Source organism: Dipodomys ordii, unplaced genomic scaffold (assembly GCF_000151885.1).
Source record: "Dipodomys ordii isolate 6190 unplaced genomic scaffold, Dord_2.0 Scaffold20, whole genome shotgun sequence".
Lineage (NCBI taxonomy): Eukaryota > Metazoa > Chordata > Mammalia > Rodentia > Heteromyidae > Dipodomys > Dipodomys ordii.
In genome coordinates, this window is record NW_012267236.1 from 13,323,525 (window position 1) to 13,345,147 (window position 21,623).

Here is a 21,623-nt window from a genome sequence, read left to right on the forward strand (position 1 = left end):
TGTCCCTCAGCTCTTCAGCTCAAGGCTAGCGCTCTACCACTTGAGCCACAGCACCACTTCCGGCTTTTTTCTTTTTGCTTATGTGGTGCTGGGAATCGAACCCAGGGCCTCAGGCATGCAAGGCAAGCGCTCTACCACTGAGCCACCTTCCCAGCCCCCACATCAATTTTTTTTAAGTAAAGGAAGCATATTTAGAACCGACAAAGGTACTGATGGTTCACGCGTGTAACCCTAGCTACCCAGAAGCTGACATCAGGGGATGGTAGTGTGAAGCCAGCCTGAGCAGCAAAGTCTGTGAGACTCTTCTCCAATTAACCAGCAAAAGGCCAAAAGCTGAGCTGTGACTCAAGTAGTAGAGTGCCAACCATTAGCAAAAAATACCCTAAGGGGCAGTACCTAAACCCCTGATTTCAAGCCCCAATATCAGAGACATTTTTAAAAGTCCTATTTCCCGTGCATATGCAACACTTAAGAAACTCATTGGCCAAGAAGGAGGAAGAGGCCAGAAATGGGACAAAGCCTAGGCTGTGCATAGAGATCCATGAGACAAGTTTAGGACGCGTGTGGTGCCAGGGAGCACACCATTCATGTTCCCCTTGAGGGTGCAGGCACGAGACATCTCCTGCTTCTGACAGAACACGGCTGGCTGTTCTCTATTTTCAGGTGGATCTGGAGGTTCCTCAACTCTGCAGCTTTGTCCTGAGAGCCAGCCAGTGCACCCTGGAGGAGCTGCGGGACTTCAGCCCCGACGGAGAGGCCCTTCTGAAGAAGACAAAGAACTCGGAGGAGTTTGCAGCTGCCATGTCCAGGTAAGGCTGGGGCATGAGCGTGTTAACGCGTGAATTCTGGCCGTCCCTGGACACACGTGAGCGTGGCGTGCATTGTGCTTGTGGAGGTGTGCGTATGTCTGTCTAAATTGGGCATCTTGATTCAATATTCACCCTGCCTTAAGGGATAGTAGCGTTTTCACAACTGTCAACGGAAGAGGGGGGCGTGTTCTATACTCCCTTAGTTAACTTCCCTGGGTTATCCTTGAAATTGTGCTTCTCAAACATCTCATGGTTTCGAACATGCTGAGGCCATGGAGTTAGGGGGTTTGTTTAACCAAGTGAGGTGTTGTTTGGGGGATTCTATACGGTTATTGTCTGAGGGTGGAGCTCGGGATCTGTTCAGATCAGGGCACAGGACTCTCAGGACTTGAGCAGGTCCCCACCCAGGGCTGGTGTGCAGCCATTGCCTGCCACGCCGACACGAAGCATCACTGTGCACGGCTGGCCTTGCTTGTAACAGAGCAGCACCCGTGCTGCACAGGCATTCACAACGTCCAGCTTCAACCCTACCTTCACCCCAATTGCAGGTCAGAGGGTCCTCGGTGCAGAAATATAAGCAGACATGGGGTTGTTAGCTTGCTAGCACAAGGAAACCTTGCCTGTCTTGCAATTCTCCAGAGTTAGAACCCAGTTCTTCCTTCTGTGAAATAGGTGTGGAAGCTTCTGTCTTCCACCAACACACCTCACTTAACCAGGGTGGTAGGTGTGTGCGGGAAGGGTGTGGTGGCAGGAGAGAAGAGCAGCTACCGCGTGGCTTTCCTCTTCAAGCACAAGTGGTTCTAGCTGGTGACCAAAGCCTTTCAGAGCTGCACTCCTATGCCTGGAACTTTCTAGATGCTATAGAGCCATAAGGGGCATGTCGGATCTTCATTCCCACCTTCGGACATAAATAGAGCAAGCAGGTTTATGGAGGGCCTCAGAAACTCAAAGTATCCCCAATGGGAAACGCTTAAAGCCAAAGTCAACATGAACTTCAGACATGGCCCAGGATCATTTCTTTAACATGAATATCCAACACATGAATGAAAAATGGTTCAAAAGACGTTGATCTACTAACATCCATCAGACTATAGAATTTCAGCAGTTATAGCACCTGTTGTTGGCAGGTTGGAGAGGAAAAATATATTCTGTGGCTGTGCTGGTAAACATGACGGCCCTAGAGTAGTGTGTATTCCAACTGGAAAGATTTATACCTTAGACACAGCCATTCCAGTATCTGGAACACTAGTCCTTGGAAATAAACTCAGTAATGTGTGAACACAGATGAATATGGATGTTTATATCAGCAATGAGGGGGAGGTATGTTCCAGAAAAAGAGGAAGTGAATGCCAGTATACGGGGCAATGTTGAATAAACTATAACCATAGAATGGAAAGCTACATAGCTATATTTTTTTTTGTTGGGCAGGGGGCTTGAACTCAGAGACTGGACACTGTTTCTGAGCTTTTTCACTCAGGCTAGCATTCTACCACTTTGAGCCACAGCACCATTTCTAGTTTTCTGGGGGGAGGGTAATTGGAGATAAGAGTCTCACACAAATGTTCCTGCCCAGGCTGGCCTTGAACCACAATCCTCAGATCTCAGCCAGATGTGAGACACCAGCACCCAGTCTATACAGCTTTTATAAAACAATCTAGTAGAGCTATTTCAAGTGGTTCTGGATTTTCATAGAGTATAATAAGGTGAAGGGAAGTATGTACAAAACAATGCTGTTTGTATAAAACAAAGAAATGATTTTTAAAAATCCTCACGTGTCTGTTTGTACCCACACATATCTGTATGGGATCTCATACACATGGAGATCAAATGAAATACCCAATTGTGTCCACGTGGGAGCAGACTGGTAGGTGGAAACACAAAGAAGAGATAAATGGGCCAAACTCAAAAAAACAAATAAGAAAAGACTGCCAAAATCTGCGTCAATTTGTTCACTCTTTCAAAAATGTATGTGTGAGAATGCACTTGTGTGTGTGTGTGTATGTGTGTGTGTGTGTGTGTGTGTGTGTGTGCGAGGAGATAAATTTATAAAGAAACCATGTTAAAAGAATAACTGAGTGGAAAGAGGGCTCCTGAGTACTGGCTCTCTTCCCGTTGGCTCAAAATGGAGAAGCACTGGCAATGACACATCCCCCACCTCTCTGCCTCTTTGTCTCTCTCTGTCTCTGTCTCTGTCTCTCTCTCTCTCTTTCTCTCTTCCTTACAGGTACGAGCTCAGGCTGGCTATCTCTGAGGGGAAGCAAGTTGTCCTTTACCCAGAGAAGGATGAACCTAAACACATCCTGAATATCAAGAGAGGCATCATTTCTGCCCTCCTGGCTCCCCCAGAAATAGAAGAGGACCAACAAGTGCTGTTTCTGGTGAGAAACTTGAAAGCTGAGGGCAGTGGTCCTCTCCCTCCCTCTTCAAGTAAAAGATCAGATCCACTGCAGATAAGACGAATCATGGTGAACACACAGGAAACCCTTCGTTGGTAGGAAATACCAGAGTCCATGGTTCTCCTGTCTCCTGAGCTCACTGAAGGCTCATCCCAGAGACGGTGACTCATCTTGGGTCAAATTGTAAAGCAGTCTTCACCATTCTATCTGCTTTTTGTTTTACTGTTTCTTCTCATTTCCATACATTATAACACAGAAAAGCCTGTATGTTTTAGACACCAAGAAGGTTTGGGATATTGTCCAGTCTCTCTTACACAGCTCAAGTTTCAGCTGTACAAAGAATTGAATGTGCTTTAGCCCCATGAATATTCACGGTGCTAGGAGAGTATTCTGCACTGTCCTGTCTACATGGCCCTCTCCACCCGCCAGCCCTCCCCACCCACCAACCCTCTCACTCGCCAGCCCTCCCCACCCACCATCTCTCCCCACCCGCCATCTCTCCCCACCCGCCAGCCCTCCCCACCCACCAATCCTCTCACCCACCAGCCCTCTCCATTCACCATCTCTCTCCACCCACCAACCCTCTCACCCACCAGCCCTCCCCACCCACCAGCCCTCCCCACCCACCAGCCCTCCCCACCCACCAACCCTCTCACTCACCAGCCCTCCCCACCCACCAGCCCTCCCCACCCACCATCTCTCCCCACCCACCAGCCCTCCCCACCCACCAGCCCTCCCCACCCACCATCTCTCCCCACCCACCAGCCCTCTCCACCCACCAACCCTCTCACTCACCAGCCCTCCCCACCCGCCAGCCCTCTCCACCCACCATCTCTCCCCACCCACCAGCCCCTCCCCACCCACCAGCCCTCTCCACCCATACCAGCCCTCCCCACCCGCCAGCCCTCCCCACCCACCAGCCCTCTCCATCCACCATCTTTCCCCACCCACCAACCCTCTCACCTGCCAGCCCTCCCTCCCAGCTGTGCTGGGAGGAAAGACCATCCCTCAAAACTCCATATTCCTTCTGCCTTGGCTCCTGGCCCCTCTTCAGGATGCACAGATGGTTGACTGTGTGGCATGTCCTCCACAGGACACTGTCTATGGAAATTGCTCCACTGATGTCACCGTGCAGACCAGGCAGGGGGACGTGGCGACAGCGGTGTCCACGGAGAGGAAGCTGCAGCAGTGCGATGGCTTCCAGCCCGTCGGCGCGGGCGCCAGCCCCCTGGCCCTCATCAAGGGCCTGGTGAGTCTCACGCCACACTGAACCCCTTTAGGAAAGTCACAGAACATTCCAGCTAACAGGGCCTAAGAGAAGCGTCTGCTCAGCTTGCTCTAGACCACTGAGGGCCAGGCATAGGAAGGACTCCCAAGGTTCTTCATTTACCAGGACTACAGTGAGATTCCCAACTCCCCGGCGCAGAGCTCTCTTCCTCCTGCTGTCCCTTTTTTCATGGCGCCAAACCGTCTGCCATCACTTTAGAATAATGACGGTCCATCCCTGGGAAGCCACAGCTACCTGGTCTTCTTTCCTGTACAAGAGCTGCTTGCCCTAAGCGCTGGTCTCCAAGGAAGTCCCACGCTATGTCCCCCCACCTCCTCTCCCTATGAAGTCACATGCCTGCGCCTGTCCCAGCTTCCCGTCCTTCTATGGCACCGATGACCCTGACCAGAGCCGTGACCTTCAGCCTCCTCCCCAGGCTGAGGCCTACCCTCACTCAGTGCTGACCTTCTCCACTCTTACCCGGGATCACACAGCACCGTCTCGTGCGCAGGGGTGAGGAGCCGCAGGCTGCCTCAGTAAATGTGAAGTACTTGAGTAATCATGGTAATATTCTGGATTGTTGCCCGGGGACCTAAAACCACAGGGAGTCAAATGACCATGAGAGCCACATGCAGAAGGAGCCTGCACTGGGTTGGGGTTTTTCAGAAGGAGCCAAGGACATGGATTAGGGTCTTTTCTGAGCACTTGTTACGTGCTCAGCTCAGGAAGAAAGAATTGCGATGAGCCATGAGCCTTCCCTTCAACAGACTTGCAGGCTAATGGAACAATGACAGTCATGCACGGCTGAGGGAATGATAAACTGAAAAGGCAGAGAAGCAGTCTTAGGCCGTCTGAAGCAGACCAGAAAGATGAAAGCGTTATTCTCCTAGCTAGTTGGGCAGAGCCGTGGAGCACACACAGCACAAACCTCACCAAACACAAAGGATCCTCAGGCACCGTGGCCGGCCACACCCTGAGCGACTTGGAGGCAGGGATCAGGCGACCGCCATTTGCTTCAAGGATAACCTTGAAGTTCACATGACTCAGTGGCTTGGTGTGAGGGCACATGCCTGTTGTCCCAGCCAGAGGAGAGGCTCCATGGCTGGGTAGGTACAATGGCTTCTGCCTATCAGCCCCAGCCACAGGGGGAAGCACCAGTAGGAGGATCACAGCCCAGGATGGCCCTACTCAAAAACAACCAACACAACAAGGAGCAGGAACTGAGCGCGGGGGCTCACGCTTGTCATCCTAGCTACTCAGGAGGCTGAGATCTGAGGATCGCGGTTCAAAGCCAGCCCAGGCAGGAAAGCCTGTGAGGACTCTTATCTCCAATTAACCACCAGAAAACCAGAAGTGGCGCTGTGGCTCAGGTGGTAGAGCACTAGCCTGGAGCTGAAAAGCTGAGGGACGGTACCCAGGTCCAGAGTTCAAGCCCCATGACTGACCAAAATATGGCTCATTGGTACAGCAAGTGTCTAGGAAGCTGCATTCAATCTCCAGTACCACCAAACAATACTTTTTTTAAGATCTATAAATGGAAGCAAGAGGTGAGGACAGGCTTCTGGGCAGAGACACTTGGATGAGCAGGAGTGTGAGAGGTCATGTGTTGGGGTGGGTATGCATTCAACGGGCAGCATGTACAGGAGAGGTTGTACGGGAGGGTGTTGCACTGAGGCAGGATAGTCTACAGCCTTAGAGTGTCTGATTTATGCCCCTTTGTCTGATGCCAAGTGTCAAACGCTCTCCCTTGCACTGAGTTTATCTAATGGTGTGAGATCCCTGCCCCTTCCTGTCTTAAAGCTTCAAGACCCAGAGACTGATCAAAATGCTCCCCCCACCAATCTACTCCCAGGTCCGCCCCTTGTCAACTCTGATCAGCAGCAACCAGTCCTGCCAATATACCCTGGACCCCAAGAGAAAGCATGTGTCAGAAGCCACCTGCCAAGAGCAGCACCTGTTCCTGCCGTTCTCCTACATGTAGGTTACTTACTTCTCCTCTAGTTCATCATGTAAAGGGTAGATGGGAGCCAAACACCTCTCTATGCCCAGTTCTGGACAGCCTGTCTCCAGAAGGGAGCACAGAAAGGCATCAGGCAAAAGCCCATTCCTGGTCACCTTTTTAAACAACGGGTAATTCAGGATAAAGGTCTCAGGCATGTGAAACAATTCTGAGGCTACTAAAAGGTATCTAACTTAAAACTCCAGCTTTAAGGTTTTGCAAACATAGAAAAAAGCAGGTGCCCTGGTTAGAAAATGGCTTCTTATAGGAGTCGGGATTTTAGCTGGGGATTTGTTTAGAAAACTTGACAGTCTACTGATATTTATTGGATAACTCCTCCATTCTTGCCACTGTGCTGTTGGAGATACAAAATAATTTCAAGGCACAGTGTAAGCCCCACTGGTGTGATAGATTGGTAGACAGCGTAAGGTACATTTGTCCCTCTGATGAGAGGCTAGCGAGCATGATCAGGAGCAGGCGGGCACTCTTCACTGGGCACTGCTGGCTTTCACCATGATCTGAGAGGTGGACAGCATTCAGAGAGAAGCGGTTCCAGCATGAGGAGGAGGGCGTGTTCTGGGGCATGGGCTTCTGTGATGTGATAGGCCTCCTCTGTTGCCAGGAATAAGTATGGGATGATGGCGCACGTCACGCAGAAGGTGAAACTTGAAGACACTCCCATGATCAACAGCCGCTTCTTTGAAGGAGGTGAGACTTTATGCCTGCATAGGTGTGGGAGAAATCTGCCCAAGGGGTGCCAACTGTAGCTGGCCTTTGGCAGGTCTTTAGTCAGGTCTGCTGACTCATACAAGCAGTGGGCTCTCGTGTTCTGGCTGCTGAGCCACCACCAGTGAGCAAGACTTCTGGCGTGTCACCATGGTGCGGGACAAAGGAAAGGAACATGTCCCCTGGGATTTTATAAGTAGGAAACTGGAGCCCGAAATGGAATGTGACTTGGGCAGCACTGGCAAGCACACAGTTTAGATGGTGTAGGCCTTCTGGGTTGAGGTGAGGGCAACTGAGAAAAGATCTTCAAGTTCTAGATGGATAATAATCCAAAGAACTGATCCAAAGAGCAAAAATAGATCCCTAGTACTGCGTTGTATTTGAACCCAGCACAATGCTGTATTTAAACCTATCTCTTTCCTGTGCATTACCACATTGTCCTTTTGTTTTTGGAGCCTATGCTATCAGGTGGTGGAGGTAGAATGTTTGTACCCATTCACAGAGGCTTAGGGATGTAGTCAAGGTCATCCAGTCTGAGATATGGTGCAAAATGAGCGCCCAGGTCTGACTGAAGCCAGGACTCTCCACTGCATTACACTTCCCTGCCGGCTTTCACCATCTCCCCGGCACTGGCTCACAGCACTGTAACAGGGTCTCCTCGCCACAAGCTGCTAGTAGATCCACTGTGAATGAGGACCACTGAGTCTAGCCTTCACTGCTAACATGGCTGTGGCAGCAGCGTCTCCTTCCATTCCTTCCAGCAGGGGGCAATCTGATACCAGATCCAGACAAAGCCTTGATTCACCTCTAGCTTGGCTGTGTAAGTCCATGGAGAGCTTATTAATAAGAGCGTTTTTATTTAAGAAATCTCGAAGTAAGTCACACATCTCTGACATAGTTCCTTTTTCTTCAAGTTTGGGAATAATATACCCCTCAGGGATGTTCCGACAAGTCAGTAAAAATAATTAAATCCATCACCCAATGCAGAAACAGATACTCTAACAGGTGGTATGAATACAATTGCTTTGTTCTCTTTCCCCTGCTTCTGAAAAGTCCCCAGTTTTCGGTTTTCATTACACAAAGACATGGCCGAGCTGCCAAAGCAAGCAAGAACTCCTGTGATACTTTTCTTCTCCTAGGTGCTGAGCCGGTCGGTCTGGCCTTTGAGAGTACCAAGTCCACGTCGCTACCGAAGCAAGCTGAGGCTGTTTTGAAGACCCTCCAGGAGCTGACAAAACTGTCTGTTTCTGAGCAGAACATCAAGAGAGCAACTCTCTTCAATGAGCTGGTTATGGAGCTGAGAGGCCTCAGCGATGAGGCGGTCTCGGCTCTCTTGCCCCAGCTGGTTGAGCTGTCCAGGTGGGTGTTTAATGGTGAGAGCACAGTCTTCCAGACACCTGACGGAAGCGCAGAACTTGGGAACTCTGGCCAAACATAGAATTCCAGGGACCATTTAAATACCCATATACTTAGTCAACAATAGCAGCTGACAAAAATGTCAGCTGAGTGTCTTAGAGTTTCATGACTAGGGGACACACACACACACACACACACACACACACACACACACACACACTGCATTGGGTATCTGAATGTTTAAAATAGAAGTCAAATAGTTCTCGTTTTGGTAGGTACCTCCTTATCCTAATTCTAATGCATGTGTACTGAAAAGTTGGGAGGGAAAGGAAGTCTGTACCCTCTTCTATGTACGTGAGGAAACAAAATAATGTGCCTTTATGCCCTTCAAGGCACTGTCTGTGTGTGCTGTGAAATCACAGGAGGCGCGGAGGCCAGGAACGGACCATGACAGTGCTGGCCCAGCATGTTCTGAATCCTGACCAGACTTCTCCTGACTTGTTTGCTTGTACTCTCCACTGGAAATATTTCTGGGGAAGGCATGCTAGCTCTTGGGCTCCAAGTTGGATTTGGGAAGACTTAGAGATCGGTATAGTGAATAAGGAACTTCCCAGCAGAGGATTCAACATGCATCCAGGGCTATTGCTCCGGGTAACACCCTGTGCTTCTCTTCTCAGCCCCATCACTTTGCAAGCCTTGGTTCAGTGTGGACAGCCCCAGTGTTACACTCACATCCTCCAGTGGCTGAGGAATGAGAAAGCTCACCCGCTCCTGATAGACATTGTCACCTACCTGGTGGCCCTGATCCCAGAGCCCTCGGCGCAGAGGCTACAAGAAGTTTTTAACACAGCCAAGGAGCAGCAGAGCCGGGTCACACTATATGCCCTGAGCCATGTGGTCAACAAGTGAGTTTCTGCCCTGCCTTGCTGCCTCTGAGAGCAGAGGAGCCCTTCTCTCCATTCTCCAGCCCATGGCATTTATGCTTATACTATTGCATGACTGTACTATGTACACTTGTACTATTGGCCATTTTGAAATAAGCAATCAGCCAAGACCAGGTTGGGTTTTAAGAGAAGCCTAATACTGCCTACTGAGACCAAATCCTCTGCTGTTGCTATTCCATAGCTATCATAAGATAAACCAGGCGGTGACCCAGGGCCTGCAGGACATCACTGACTACCTGTTGGAACAGATTCGCAATGAGTGCACAGGAGATGAAGAGCACACCTACTTGATTCTGAGGGTATTTTCTGTCTTCCATTTAATATGGCTCCTGACCATCTCTTACTTCACCTCCTGCACACTGATGGGTTCTTGTGTCTGTTCTTCACTGCAGGTCATTGGAAATATGGGCAGCACCATGGAGCAGGTAATGCCAAGACTCAAGTCTTCCATCCTGAAATGCATCAGAAGCACAAAGCCATCACTGCTGATTCAGAAAGCTGCCATCCAGGCCCTCAGAAAGATGAAACTTGAAGATGAGGTAAAGAACTCAGAGGAGTTCTGAAAGTGAGAGTTTATGCTCATCATCGAGGTTTGAGGAAGAGGGGAATAAAATTATAAATCTCCTCATTCCCCTGGCCCACTTCTACTGTTTTCTAATTATGAATTTCAACCAGCCTAGTGGCCTGACTGCCTAGCAGTGTGTGGACAGAAAAAATGTATTTGAACTTGCTGCTACTCTACCCTGGGGAGCGTGAAATATTATGTCACATGCTATCCCAGGAGCAGACTGTCATCTTGAGAAGATATTTATATTCCCCAATCTCACCAAAGTAGAATAGTGAATTTGGTCCTACCTCAGATGACAAAAACTCCAGTGCTTTGGAAACTAGAGTTCTCAAAGGTATTCATTATTAATCCCAAACTCTCGTCCTTTCTGCCTTTATTCTCACACTGAAATAATTCATATCAAAAGAACTTTATCTTCATGAAGTGGCAAAGTATCCAAAAAAGTTATAAATTGGTCAGAATTTGTGTGCTTTAATGCGAGTGGATTCTCCACGCGCTTGGCGGAGGTCTGGGTTGGTTAAGCTGGCTGGCCTGAGAAGCACTGGGGAGAAGACGCAGTTCCAGCATTCACAGCATTATTAGAGAATCACACCGTACAAGAGCTATCCTATGCCAATGTCGGTCTGGCATGCTGAAAGAACAGCACCAACTGTCTCCCCCTTTTGGCTGCAGGTGCGAGGGATCCTTCTGCAGACTTTTGTCAACAGCACTGCTCCGGTGGAGAAGCGGCTAGCTGCCTATCTCATGCTAATGAGGCAGCCCTCCTCCTCAGATATTCACAAAATCACCCAGCTCCTGCCACGGGAACTCAATGAGCAAGTGAAGAACTTCGTGGCTTCTCACATCGCCAACATCTTGAACTCAGAAGAACTGCATATTGACAGGTAAGGAGGACTCATTTTCCATCATCTCCCACTAAGAGTGCTGGACTGGAATTCCAGGTGTCTAGGTGCTTCTAATCTTCTGGAGCAAAGACTTATGGGAATGTGCAAAAGTCAAGCGGTTAAAGACCACTTCTTTCAGTAGTGATTAGAAATCCCTATCTACTCGGAATTCGAGAGGTAATGAGCCAGAAATGTGGTGTTTTGACTCAAAGCATATTCTTGCCTTTCATCCAGTCTGAAAAATTTAGTGACGGAAGCTCTGAAGGAATCTCAACTTCCAACAGTCATGGATTTCAGAAGATTTTCCCAAAACTATCACTTTTCCAAATCTGTTTCTCTTCCATCGCTTGACCCAGTCTCTGCCAAAATCGAAGGGAATCTAATATTTGACCCAAATAACTACCTTCCTAAAGAAAGTATGCTGAAAACGACTCTCACTGCCTTTGGATGTGCTTCAACAGACCTCTTCGAGGTATGTCAGACATCCGTTTTTTGTTTGTACAGTTTGCCACCATCTCTGGCCACTAGAGGGCACCTGAAGCACGACTCCTGGTATAACTGGGGTTGTTACCTCAGGAGAGGCCCTTCACCTCAAAATACATGAACTATCCAATCACAGCAGGTTCAAACCTCAGATCCACTCCCAGATCCAAATCCCTGTCTGCGTAATTACTTATTCTACCTGCCTCTTCTAGGAAATGACAAATGGGCTTTACCTTTAAAGAGACAACTCCGATGACATGCTATGCTCAGCCCTTCCCCAGTTTTCATGAAACACCATTTAGTTACATAACATAACAAGGAGAGCAGGAGACTATACATTAAAAACAAAATCCAGTGTCAAATTCTTGCCTCATTTTCTTTTCCAGATTGGCTTGGAAGGAAAAGGATTTGAGCCAACGCTAGAAGCTCTTTTTGGGAAGCAGGGATTTTTCCCAGACAGTGTCAACAAAGCTTTGTACTGGGTCAATGGTCAAGTTCCTGATCATGTCTCCAAGGTCCTGATGGACCACTTTGGCTATACCAAAGATGACAAACATGAGCAGGTATGTATTTGTGAAGTATCCTCTCAAGGACAGCTTGTATGTTCTTGCTTAGACTGGAAGCTATCAAGGTTCCAGATCATATCAGTGTGGCTATAAACTAATCAGTCCTTTCATCTATGGGGGATTAGGACCAGTGTCCTCAGAAGTTAAGGCACCTCTGGAAATTCTGTATGTCCAGGAATCAGCGTCTCTGGAACCACTTTAGCAAAATGACTAAGAGTTTGAAGTATGGGGCATGAGTTAGAATGCTAATCTCACGATCTTCAAACTGGACAAAATTGGACAAGTTGTTTGATAGTCTTTGTTCCCCAAATACTATTAATAATCCATATGTCACAAGGTTATTTGAAGACTAAATGAAATTAGGTATGTAAAGTGCTAAGCACAGTACATGTTGATTGTTCAATAATCAGACACTAAGCTTTAAATTAATATTTCATCTTAAGCTCTCACTCAGATCAGTTCACTAGTGAATAAGACCAAACAACCACTTTGAAACTGGCCGTCAGCTCCTATTAGAGCAGTGGAAAGTAGGTTGTATAATCTGGAGCTTCTTATTATTTCATTTTCTACTGCTGTCCATAGTGTAGACTGGTGATTGGTGACCCATCAGAGTGTGTTAGAAATGCTGGTTCTCCGTGTCTACAATTGTGGGGCTATTTAAGGGGATCAGAGTGGGAAAGAGAACATTAGAGGATGAAGAATACTGAAGGACACTTCATTTGTGAATGAAGATAGCAAAATGAAATTCACTGAAAGCCATTAAATAAAAGGAGATAGTGATGAGGAAGATGAGAGTAAAGGAGGGAGTGACACTGATTAAACTACTATAAATACCAGAGTGAAACCCCTTTGGACAAAGGGCATAAACGAAAGAGAGGAATATAAAACAAGCCCTCTCTGGAATAGGGTTACTAGTGGGAGAGAGAGGAAAATGGAAAGGGTAAAAGAGGATGAATAACATCAATTGCTTTATGCAAATGTGTGAAAATAAAACAATAAAGCTAGCTGGGGTTGCTTGGGGAAGGGGAGGAGAGAGAGAGGCAGAGGTGAGACTGGCAGAGGTACCCATGCATACAGGGACCTGTCAGGATGAAGTCCCTCCCATACAATTAATCGATGCCAACAAAAATACACGGTTCTCAGGTCCATCAAGCACATTCAAGATGGACAAGCAGGGCAATGGTTTAATCCCAGATATTCACTTGTAGCCTTACTTCCGTCTTCTGATGCGCTGGCTTCCACTTGAAGGTGAAGGTCTTTAATCTGTTCTGAGTCTGTTAGTTTCTTTTCTTTATCAATACCTTTATCAATATCAGTTCTAATATATCTGAAGAACAGGTCTAAGAAGGGTCTAGAATCACGTGTCTTTCAAGCTTTTAGCTGATTTACATAGCCTCTGATTTTTCTTGGGAAGCCCCTGGCTCCCTTCTCTAGTTAAAGAGACAAAGCTAAGCAGAGGAGGGGAGCAGGTGATCTTCTAACCTGGGAGTACTGAGGGAAAAGGCCTGCCCTCAGGGAGAATGGGGTCCCCGTGCTACACCTACATGTTTTCCTCAAGTCACGAACACCTTGGAAAGCACTCCAATCTCTGACAAGACCTCAGGATTTTTCACCTTTATTTGGAGAAATTATCTCTCAATCAAAGGTGGGAGCCTGATTTCAGTATCTACCCTGCATCCCCACCTCAAGTGATCTCTGTTCAGGACCCTCACCGATGAGATAGACCAACCCCACTTCAGGAATCTGACTGTATGGGGCAGAACTGGCATCTCACTGGACATTTTGTTTCTAACATTTCAGGACATGGTTAAAGGCATCATGCCCATGGTTGACAAGTTGATCAATGAGTTGAAATCCAGAGAAATCCCAGAAGCCAGAGCCTATCTCCGCCTCTTGGGAGAAGAGCTCGGCTTTGTAAGGCTCCAAGACTTCCAGCTCCTGGGAAGGCTGCTGCTGAACGGTGCTCGCACTCTCCAGGGAATCCCCCAAATGGTAAGCCAGCCCAGCCCCACTGCAGGGCCGGTCCTCCATTAGCTGGGACTCTTCCCAGATATCCCAAATCCCTTTAATATCCCGGCCCAACAAGCCAGCACTATCACTTATACTTCCTCCAAAGGCACAGGTTAGTTTGACTTTCACTGTTGGTACGTAAGAAATTGCTAGCATTCAGAAATAAAGCTACTCATCATCTTAGCTTCACCTTTTGAGAACAGCACTTTAATCTTCTAGGAAATGGTATTAAATGTGCCTTCCTCTACCTATGCTACAGGCTCCTTTTAATATCGAAATGATACCGTGATTATGGAAGAAAGTATATGGCAAATCTAAATATTTGTTATAATTTTTATATTATCAGTGTACCAATAAAAAGAAAATCTATTTAAAAAAATAGCCCCTATGATTTAGATAAATAGTAATTCTTGCCTTTCAAAACTATATCTCAAGGGCTGGGATGTAGCTCAATAGTAGAGCACTTGCCTAGCATCAGTGAGGCCCTAGGTTCAATGCTCAGCATTGAAAAATGATGAAAAAGATAAAAAGAAAGAAAAACAATCGGGTCTCAAATTATTTTAAAGAAACAAAGTCCAATACATACTAACACTTCAATAGCTCCTTGCTTTCGACAAATTTATTTCACTAGAATATCCTTTAAGTTAGCTCTCAGTTATATTCAGATAAAATAAAAGACAATTTTAAGCCATGTCATACTGCCATACATAATATCTAAAGTCCACAAATTTCTGAGGCCCAGCAGTATTCCAAGTGCCTCCAACACTGTTTCAAAGTGATGTGCTATTCAATCCAGAGCAAATTCTTCTATATCCCCACACATTCCAGTTGGTAGTAGTTAATCTGTATTGACCAAATTACTGAGCTAACTAAGGCGTGCTAATTTCCTCCTTTCTGAATTAAAAAGGGATCGTGATCTCACGTTTGTGAGGTTGCTTTTAGCAAAATTCACCTAGTAAGGCTGACCTGAATTTGAGCTTCCTTGTTGGATTTACAGATTGGAAAGGCCATGAGGGAAGGCTCAAAGAATGACTTATTTCTGCACTATATCTTCATGGACAATGCCTTTGAGCTCCCCACTGGCATGGGACTCCCACTGCAAGTGTCCTCATCTGGAGTGGTCACACCCGGGACCAAGGCTGAAGTAAAGCTGGAATTAGCCCAGGTGAGACTCTCGCTGGTGTTGATCATTGAGGAAATCGGTGATTATTTCTCTTTACCTCTAGGGGGTAGGGAGGGCGGGGGTTCTTGTGTAAATTCTTAGAAAGTGTTTCTAGTGCAAACCAAGTCCCTTATCGTTGTGAAAGTTACTCATGATCACAGTCCAGTACCATCAATTTTTGTGAAAAATTTGAGAGCACCACAAACATGCACCACCCCACCATCCCTACCTGGGATTCAGCAAGAAGAGAACTCAGCTGTTCCCTCAATAAATGAGTGTTCCTGTCATATGTCTTTAATCCAGTTTTGTCTAAAGTTAACTATGGTTCTTTCTCATCCTGGGTAATGCAGTCTACCTCCGAGAAACTAATAACTTAGCTCTTCTTCCTCCCAATAAATCATAATAATGTTTCCTGCAGTATGAGTTTTCCAGAGGATTTGCCCAAAGATGGGAAAAGGTTGTTGATCTGAGCAGCTCAACCAAACTGAATAGGTTCCTTTCTGATTGACAGATGCAGGCTGAACTGGTAGCAAAGCCCTCTGTCTCTGTGGAGTTTGTAACACATATGGGCATCACTATCCCAGACTTTGCTAGGAGTGGCATTCAAATGAACACCAACTTATTCCATGAGTCAGGCCTGGAGGTGCGCATGGCCCTCAAAGCTGGACAACTGAAGTTCATCATCCCCTCTCCACCGAGGCCCATCAAGCTATTCAGCAGCAGGTAATTCTGACAGCCAGTGCTGCTTGGACCCTTTGAAAGAGAGAGTTGAAAACCTATCTTCAGGATTTGGCTAGGATAGATAGCTGATTCAGATCACTGTGGTCCCAGTGAAACAGAAGGGAAGTGGGGAGAGAATGTTCTAGATTACGATTTTTAACCTATCTTAGACTTAGACACACTAATTACCTTTTCATCTTGTTTTCAAATTATTCCTAAACCATTCTGCATTAAAAATTAAGATCTACTTGCTAGTCAGTAATTACTAAGTTATGAGACTTTTTATCAAGATTGTCTTTTTGCTTTTCAGTTTTGTTTTATTGTGTTTTCTCTTTGGTTTGCGAGTAAAGAGACAGTAGTTCTAAAGAAATCCTTCTTGGAAAATGAGCATTCTTTTTCTCCAAGGAAAATACCAAATACTGATTTGTGGTAGATCACTCAGTGGGTAAAGCATGAACCTCTAGATAACATGATTATGGAATCTAACCTCAGATGAAAAGTTCTACTGTCAATAGTCCTCGACTACAGATGTAACTTAGTTTTCATAGTTTGGACATATTCACTTGCTCATTGAAAAATAGTATTTAATTGCCTGCTTTGCACTAAGTGTGTTAAATAAGATATACAAGGCCCCTCTATACAGAGAAGACGTGCAATAACGGAAACAATGGTGACCCAGTGAGGACCTGGTTCAGGGAGGTATTGGAACCATGAAATCAGGAGTCACAGAGCCTGTGGGAAACAGGGAATGCCTTCTGAAGCAAGTATACCTGATCTGCTATCAAGGGTTTCAGTCATCTGAGAGAGAGGAAGAAGTGAAGGCTTAGGCATAGACAACAAATCATGTTTAATGGCCAGAAGGAAAAAGAAAGCCGCTGAAGGAACTGAAAAAAAAGTTGAGCAGAGTAAAGTGTGCCGGGAACATAAGCGAGATACACTGGGGAGAAGGTAGCCCAGGTCAGGCTGCGATCAGCCCTGGAAGGCAGCTTACAGGAGTTTGAACTCTTCTGAAGGTAAAGGAGTTGAAAAGGAGAGCATGAGCATGATGAAGCTTGTGCTGAAACTGCTGGGAAGGAAGCCCGAGTGGAGAGCAGTTAGGAGTTTGCTACAGACAGGGATGGGGGAGAGCTAGCTGACCATGCCCCACATCGGAGGATCGCCAGAGGTAGGAAGAACGAGGAGGCGCTAGCAATTGCAAGGAGGTAAAATCATGAGTATTTGGTGGCTTACTGGACAGATATCAAGATAAAGAAAAATGAAAGGGAAAGAGGGTAGAGTTCCCTTCAGAGCCCACACAGTAAGGACTGCTAGCAGTTCTTAGCAGAAGATGTGTTGGATGTCCTTACAAAACAACCAGTTAAAAAGATCTAGGTAGCAAGGGAACCCACGGGTCCAAGTCCCGTGGGTACGGAGCTCCTCAGCAAAATCACTCCTCAGTGAAATCAAACAGCAATTGGTGCAGAGCAGGACAAGAGAGACTAGGACAAGAATGAGAAGAACACAGACCTGTAAAGACTGAGAAGGAAGGACTAGAAATCTGGGAGGAAAACCAAGGTTATTAGGGGTCATAGAAACCAAGGAGTCGTCATAGGATAGGACACAGCACAGGCAGACCACCACTGGCACTGGGGCTCCAACACTTTGGGGGGTGACAATTTTTTTAGAGGCCAGAGGCTCTGACACCTTAATCTGAACATTAAGGAGCATCTGTTCTGAATACATCTGCCAGGAACATAAAGCCTAGAAATATTTTGATCAGATTTAGGGGCCAGAAGAGGGTTAGATATATTGGTGAACACAGAAGACAAGGGTGGCAATCAGACTGCAGTTCTATGAAAAGTGTGATGGAAGAACACTGAAAGAGCCAACAGCCTGTTGACTGTAAGGAAGAAAAGGAGGGCCAGAAGAGAGAAAGAGATGTGTACAGAGAGGGGTAAAGGGCAGAGTGATATGAACATGTTTAATGCTGGTGAAAAGATGCCAGAAGGAAGGGAAGCAAAATGGGGTTCCTCTCACCCTGTATCATGAAAAGGAAGGAACACAGAGTCAGCCCCAGGGATCCATTGGTTAGCGCAAAGCCTCTGGCTCCTCAAGATCAAACAAGAACCTTGCTCCTACTGTGATGGGGCTTAGGAGTGCCATACACATAAAGAACTCAATGCAACAACACCAGAGACAGAAGAGTCCCTGTGATTGTCAGTCATATTAACATTCTTCCTACTGTTACTTGTTTCTCAGTAAATGAAATAACTTATATCATAAGGTGGGTACAGACAGAGGAGAGGTAGAGAGGACACTAGGGGGCATGTGCAAGGTGAGATTCAGAGGTGTTCATTCTGATTTGTGACCTGAAGATAACTCAAATTTTTAACCTCACCAGCAACACCCTGCATTTGGTCTCTACCACCAAAATGGAAGCAATCCCACCTCTCACTGAGGACAGACAGACCTGGTCAACTTGCAAGCCTCTCTTCCCAGGCCTGAACTACTGCACCACAGGTGCTTTCTCCACTGACAGCTCCACGGAGTCTGCCTCCTTCTACCCACTGACAGGGGACACCAGGTGAGAGACACATAGTGCCTGGCCAGCATCTGCTGACCTCATACATTAAGTTGGACCACTGGAAAGATAGATAGGGAAATCCCATGCACTGTAGGTCTATGTCATCAGCCTTTGGGACATGTAATAGCCTATGGCTATTTAAAGCAATGGTTCTCCAGGAAACACTGGGTATACTCTCGGTCCCTTTTATGAGCTTGAGGAGGAGGCTGCAGCAGATTCTGATTTTGCTCCCAATTTGATTTATGAGGTTTTGAGTCTCCAGACCTCACTGATATGAACTTCCTGGAACTTGCCTCTGTGCTCAGAGCTTCTGCCATGCTTTGAGACTCATCTGCATCCCGGAACTGTCACTGCACATTCTCAGTGCTGCTGGCAGAAACAACTAACTCCTCTTAACTTAACCAGAAGCCCTGGGAATCTTGGGATCTGCCCTTGCTTTGGGCGATGGGGGAATTGAAGGAGATCATAAAGGTCATTACTAGTTAAGGGCAAAAGAGATCATATTAATGTGACACCTTTAGGCTCTGGGGTACATTATTACTATCTTGAAAGCTCTAACACTATGCACTGTACCATCTGTAGATATGAGTTGGAACTGCAGCCTTCTGGTGAGGTAAAGCAGTACGCTGCCAGTGCGACCTATGAACTCCAGACACAGGCGAAAGCCTTGGTAGACACATTGAAGTTTGTAATTCAGGCAGAAGGTGAGTATCAAAAATTGGCTGCTCCTTCTCCATCCTGGTGTCTGGTTCGAGATTCATTAGGAGAATGGGTTTGATGCAATTTACTTAACTAGTTTCTAATTGAGTGCCCAGTAAATATCGAGCCTCTTTGAAGAGTTGAGACTAGATCAGTGAACAATGAAGATAAAGTCTTTACTTGCATAGACATTACAGTCAACAACCACACAGGTAATATTCAGGATGTCCTACCAGGTGTGGGGAGAGAAACAGCATAGACAGGTCTAGGAGATGTAGGAATGGTAGAAAGAAGAATGAGTAGGGGAGGCTGTGAAGTTGAGAATAAGGAAAAGTTTCACTGATAAAAGTGAGCATAAAAAAGGAGATAAGCAGATAAGCCATGTGGAAAGAGAGTTGACTGGCTATGGGGCAAGCAGGTACAAAGACCAGAAGGCTGGCACAAAGCTTCCATGCTTGAGGGAAAGGAAGGTAGCCAGTATGGCTGAAGAAAAGAGACCAGGGATGGAAGAAATAGAAATTAGGATCACAGAAATAAGAGAAGAGAAAGTAGAGGACAGATGGTCTTGTTGGCCATAGTAAAAACCAAGGCATCTCTTATCAAGGAAATAAGAAACCACTGGAGAGTTTTTGCCATTTGATTCATGTTTGAGCTGAGAAAAGGTTGTCTAGGTACAAGAACAAAGCTGTAATAATCCAGAGAAGAGATGGAGGTGCTTTGGGACAGATTTGAGTGGTCAGATTCCAGCCATATCTTGAGGAATAGTTCTTAAATTCCCAGAACATGCTGAGCTCCCCACCTCAGAGTCTTCACATGTCAGATTCTCTGCCTGGAGTGTTCCACCAAGAATTCTGCATGGCTCTGCCCTCGCTTCATTATGGCCCTGCCTGCTTATCTCGTTAGCATGATACAGTACCGCTTCTATCACCATCTTTGGTTCTCATTCTAGTTTTACTTTTCTTCATGACATTTATTGCCATCTGCCTTAAGTAACTGATTCGCTTATTGTTTATACAATCCCTCCCCCACTAGAAAGCAAGCTACACAAGAGCAAGACAGCTCCATGCCAAGGGCGGTGCTCATCATGTAACAGGCCATCCATAAACACTTGCAAATCAGATGAACGCCTGCGTACCACAGAGTTTAAAATATAAGGGGAAATCCTGTGAACTATGCCCAGCCACAGCCTTTTCCTCTGTTTCCTCTTCCTAATCATGTTTCTTGATTCTCCTCTACATTCTTTCAGGTGTGAAGCAGACAGAGGCTATGATGCTGTTCAAATACAACAGGCGGAGTAGGACTTTATCCAGTGAAATCCAAATTCCGGATTTTGACATTGACTTTGGGACAATCCTCAGAGTTAATGATGAATCTGATGAGGACAAAAAATCTTACAAACTCACCCTGGACATTCAGAACAAGAAGCTCACTGAAGCTGCACTCACTGGCTATGTAAGGTAAGGAAGGGTCAAGGTGACCCCACCAGAGCTGCAGACCCGGGTGGCTCTTCCTATTCTTGCCCCATTTTTAGATCAGACAAAGCCCAGGGGTATCCATGCTTTATAGTCTGAGTAGCAGATGGAGCCCTCAGCATCCAGTTGGATCTTCCCGTCAGTCATCAGGCACTTGCTATCCATTCTCATTCACTGTGCTGAGCACAATAAAAAATTATCTCAGTCCCGTTTTGCTGTTTTATAGACACAGAAATGGTAGCTCAGAGCAGTTTATTCACTTGGCCAGAGGCAGAGAGCTAGTAAATAGCCAAGCAACATGGAAACAGGTTTGTTTTTTTTTTTAAGCTTAATTTGTTCCTGCAAAGTCCTAAATTTATGCTGTACATTAGTTTCAAAAGTTAATGAATTTGGTCTATCTACTATAATGTCTCTGATCCATTTATGGGTCCTGTTTTTTTGTGTTGTTTTTCTTTGGGGGGGGTCCGATCATGGGGCCTGAACTCTGGGCCTGGGTGCTGTCCCTCAGCTCTTCAGCTCAAGGCTAGTGCTCTACCACTTGAGCCACAGCGCTACTTTGGCTTTTTTCTTTTTGCTTATGTGGTGCTGAGGAATCGAACCCAGGGCCTCATGCATGTAAGGCAAGCGCTCTACCACTGAGCACCTTCTCAGCCCCGGGTCCTGTTTTTATCAGCAAAAATAAACCTAACAGTTGAATCATTTATATCTCTTTGGAGTGAGTAGACAAACTCATTGATACCAACTGATCTCCTTCCAATAGTTATGACACGAAGGGAGAAGGCAAAATCAAAGGTGTCATTTCCATACCCCGTTTGCAAGCAGAAGCCAGGAGCGAGGTCCACACTCACTGGTCCCCCACCAAACTGCTTCTCCGAATGGACTCATCTGCTACAGCTTACGGCTCGACAGTTTCCAAGAAGGTGGCATGGCGTTATGGTACGTGTTCTTCCTCTCATGTGCGCACGTCCAGGGCACTTGACGGTAACCACTGACTGCTTA

The 21,623-nt window shown here is 46.5% G+C and overlaps 1 protein-coding gene across 1 annotated transcript in view; it reads left to right on the forward strand.

Annotated features, from left to right (window-relative positions):
* Nucleotides 1-21,623, forward strand: part of Apob (apolipoprotein B) — a 39,975-nt gene that overhangs the window by 4,065 nt on the left and 14,287 nt on the right. Inside the window, exons 3-21 of the mRNA XM_013013544.1 lie at nt 664-809; nt 3,034-3,187; nt 4,299-4,454; nt 6,325-6,449; nt 7,094-7,179; nt 8,337-8,556; nt 9,231-9,458; nt 9,679-9,796; nt 9,890-10,036; nt 10,738-10,949; nt 11,184-11,421; nt 11,819-11,995; nt 13,799-13,990; nt 15,006-15,173; nt 15,682-15,893; nt 18,271-18,453; nt 19,036-19,157; nt 20,399-20,609; nt 21,385-21,560. Of these exons, the coding sequence (XP_012868998.1) occupies nt 664-809; nt 3,034-3,187; nt 4,299-4,454; nt 6,325-6,449; nt 7,094-7,179; nt 8,337-8,556; nt 9,231-9,458; nt 9,679-9,796; nt 9,890-10,036; nt 10,738-10,949; nt 11,184-11,421; nt 11,819-11,995; nt 13,799-13,990; nt 15,006-15,173; nt 15,682-15,893; nt 18,271-18,453; nt 19,036-19,157; nt 20,399-20,609; nt 21,385-21,560 (3,271 nt within the window). The remainder of the gene's footprint in view (nt 1-663; nt 810-3,033; nt 3,188-4,298; nt 4,455-6,324; nt 6,450-7,093; nt 7,180-8,336; nt 8,557-9,230; nt 9,459-9,678; nt 9,797-9,889; nt 10,037-10,737; nt 10,950-11,183; nt 11,422-11,818; nt 11,996-13,798; nt 13,991-15,005; nt 15,174-15,681; nt 15,894-18,270; nt 18,454-19,035; nt 19,158-20,398; nt 20,610-21,384; nt 21,561-21,623) is intronic.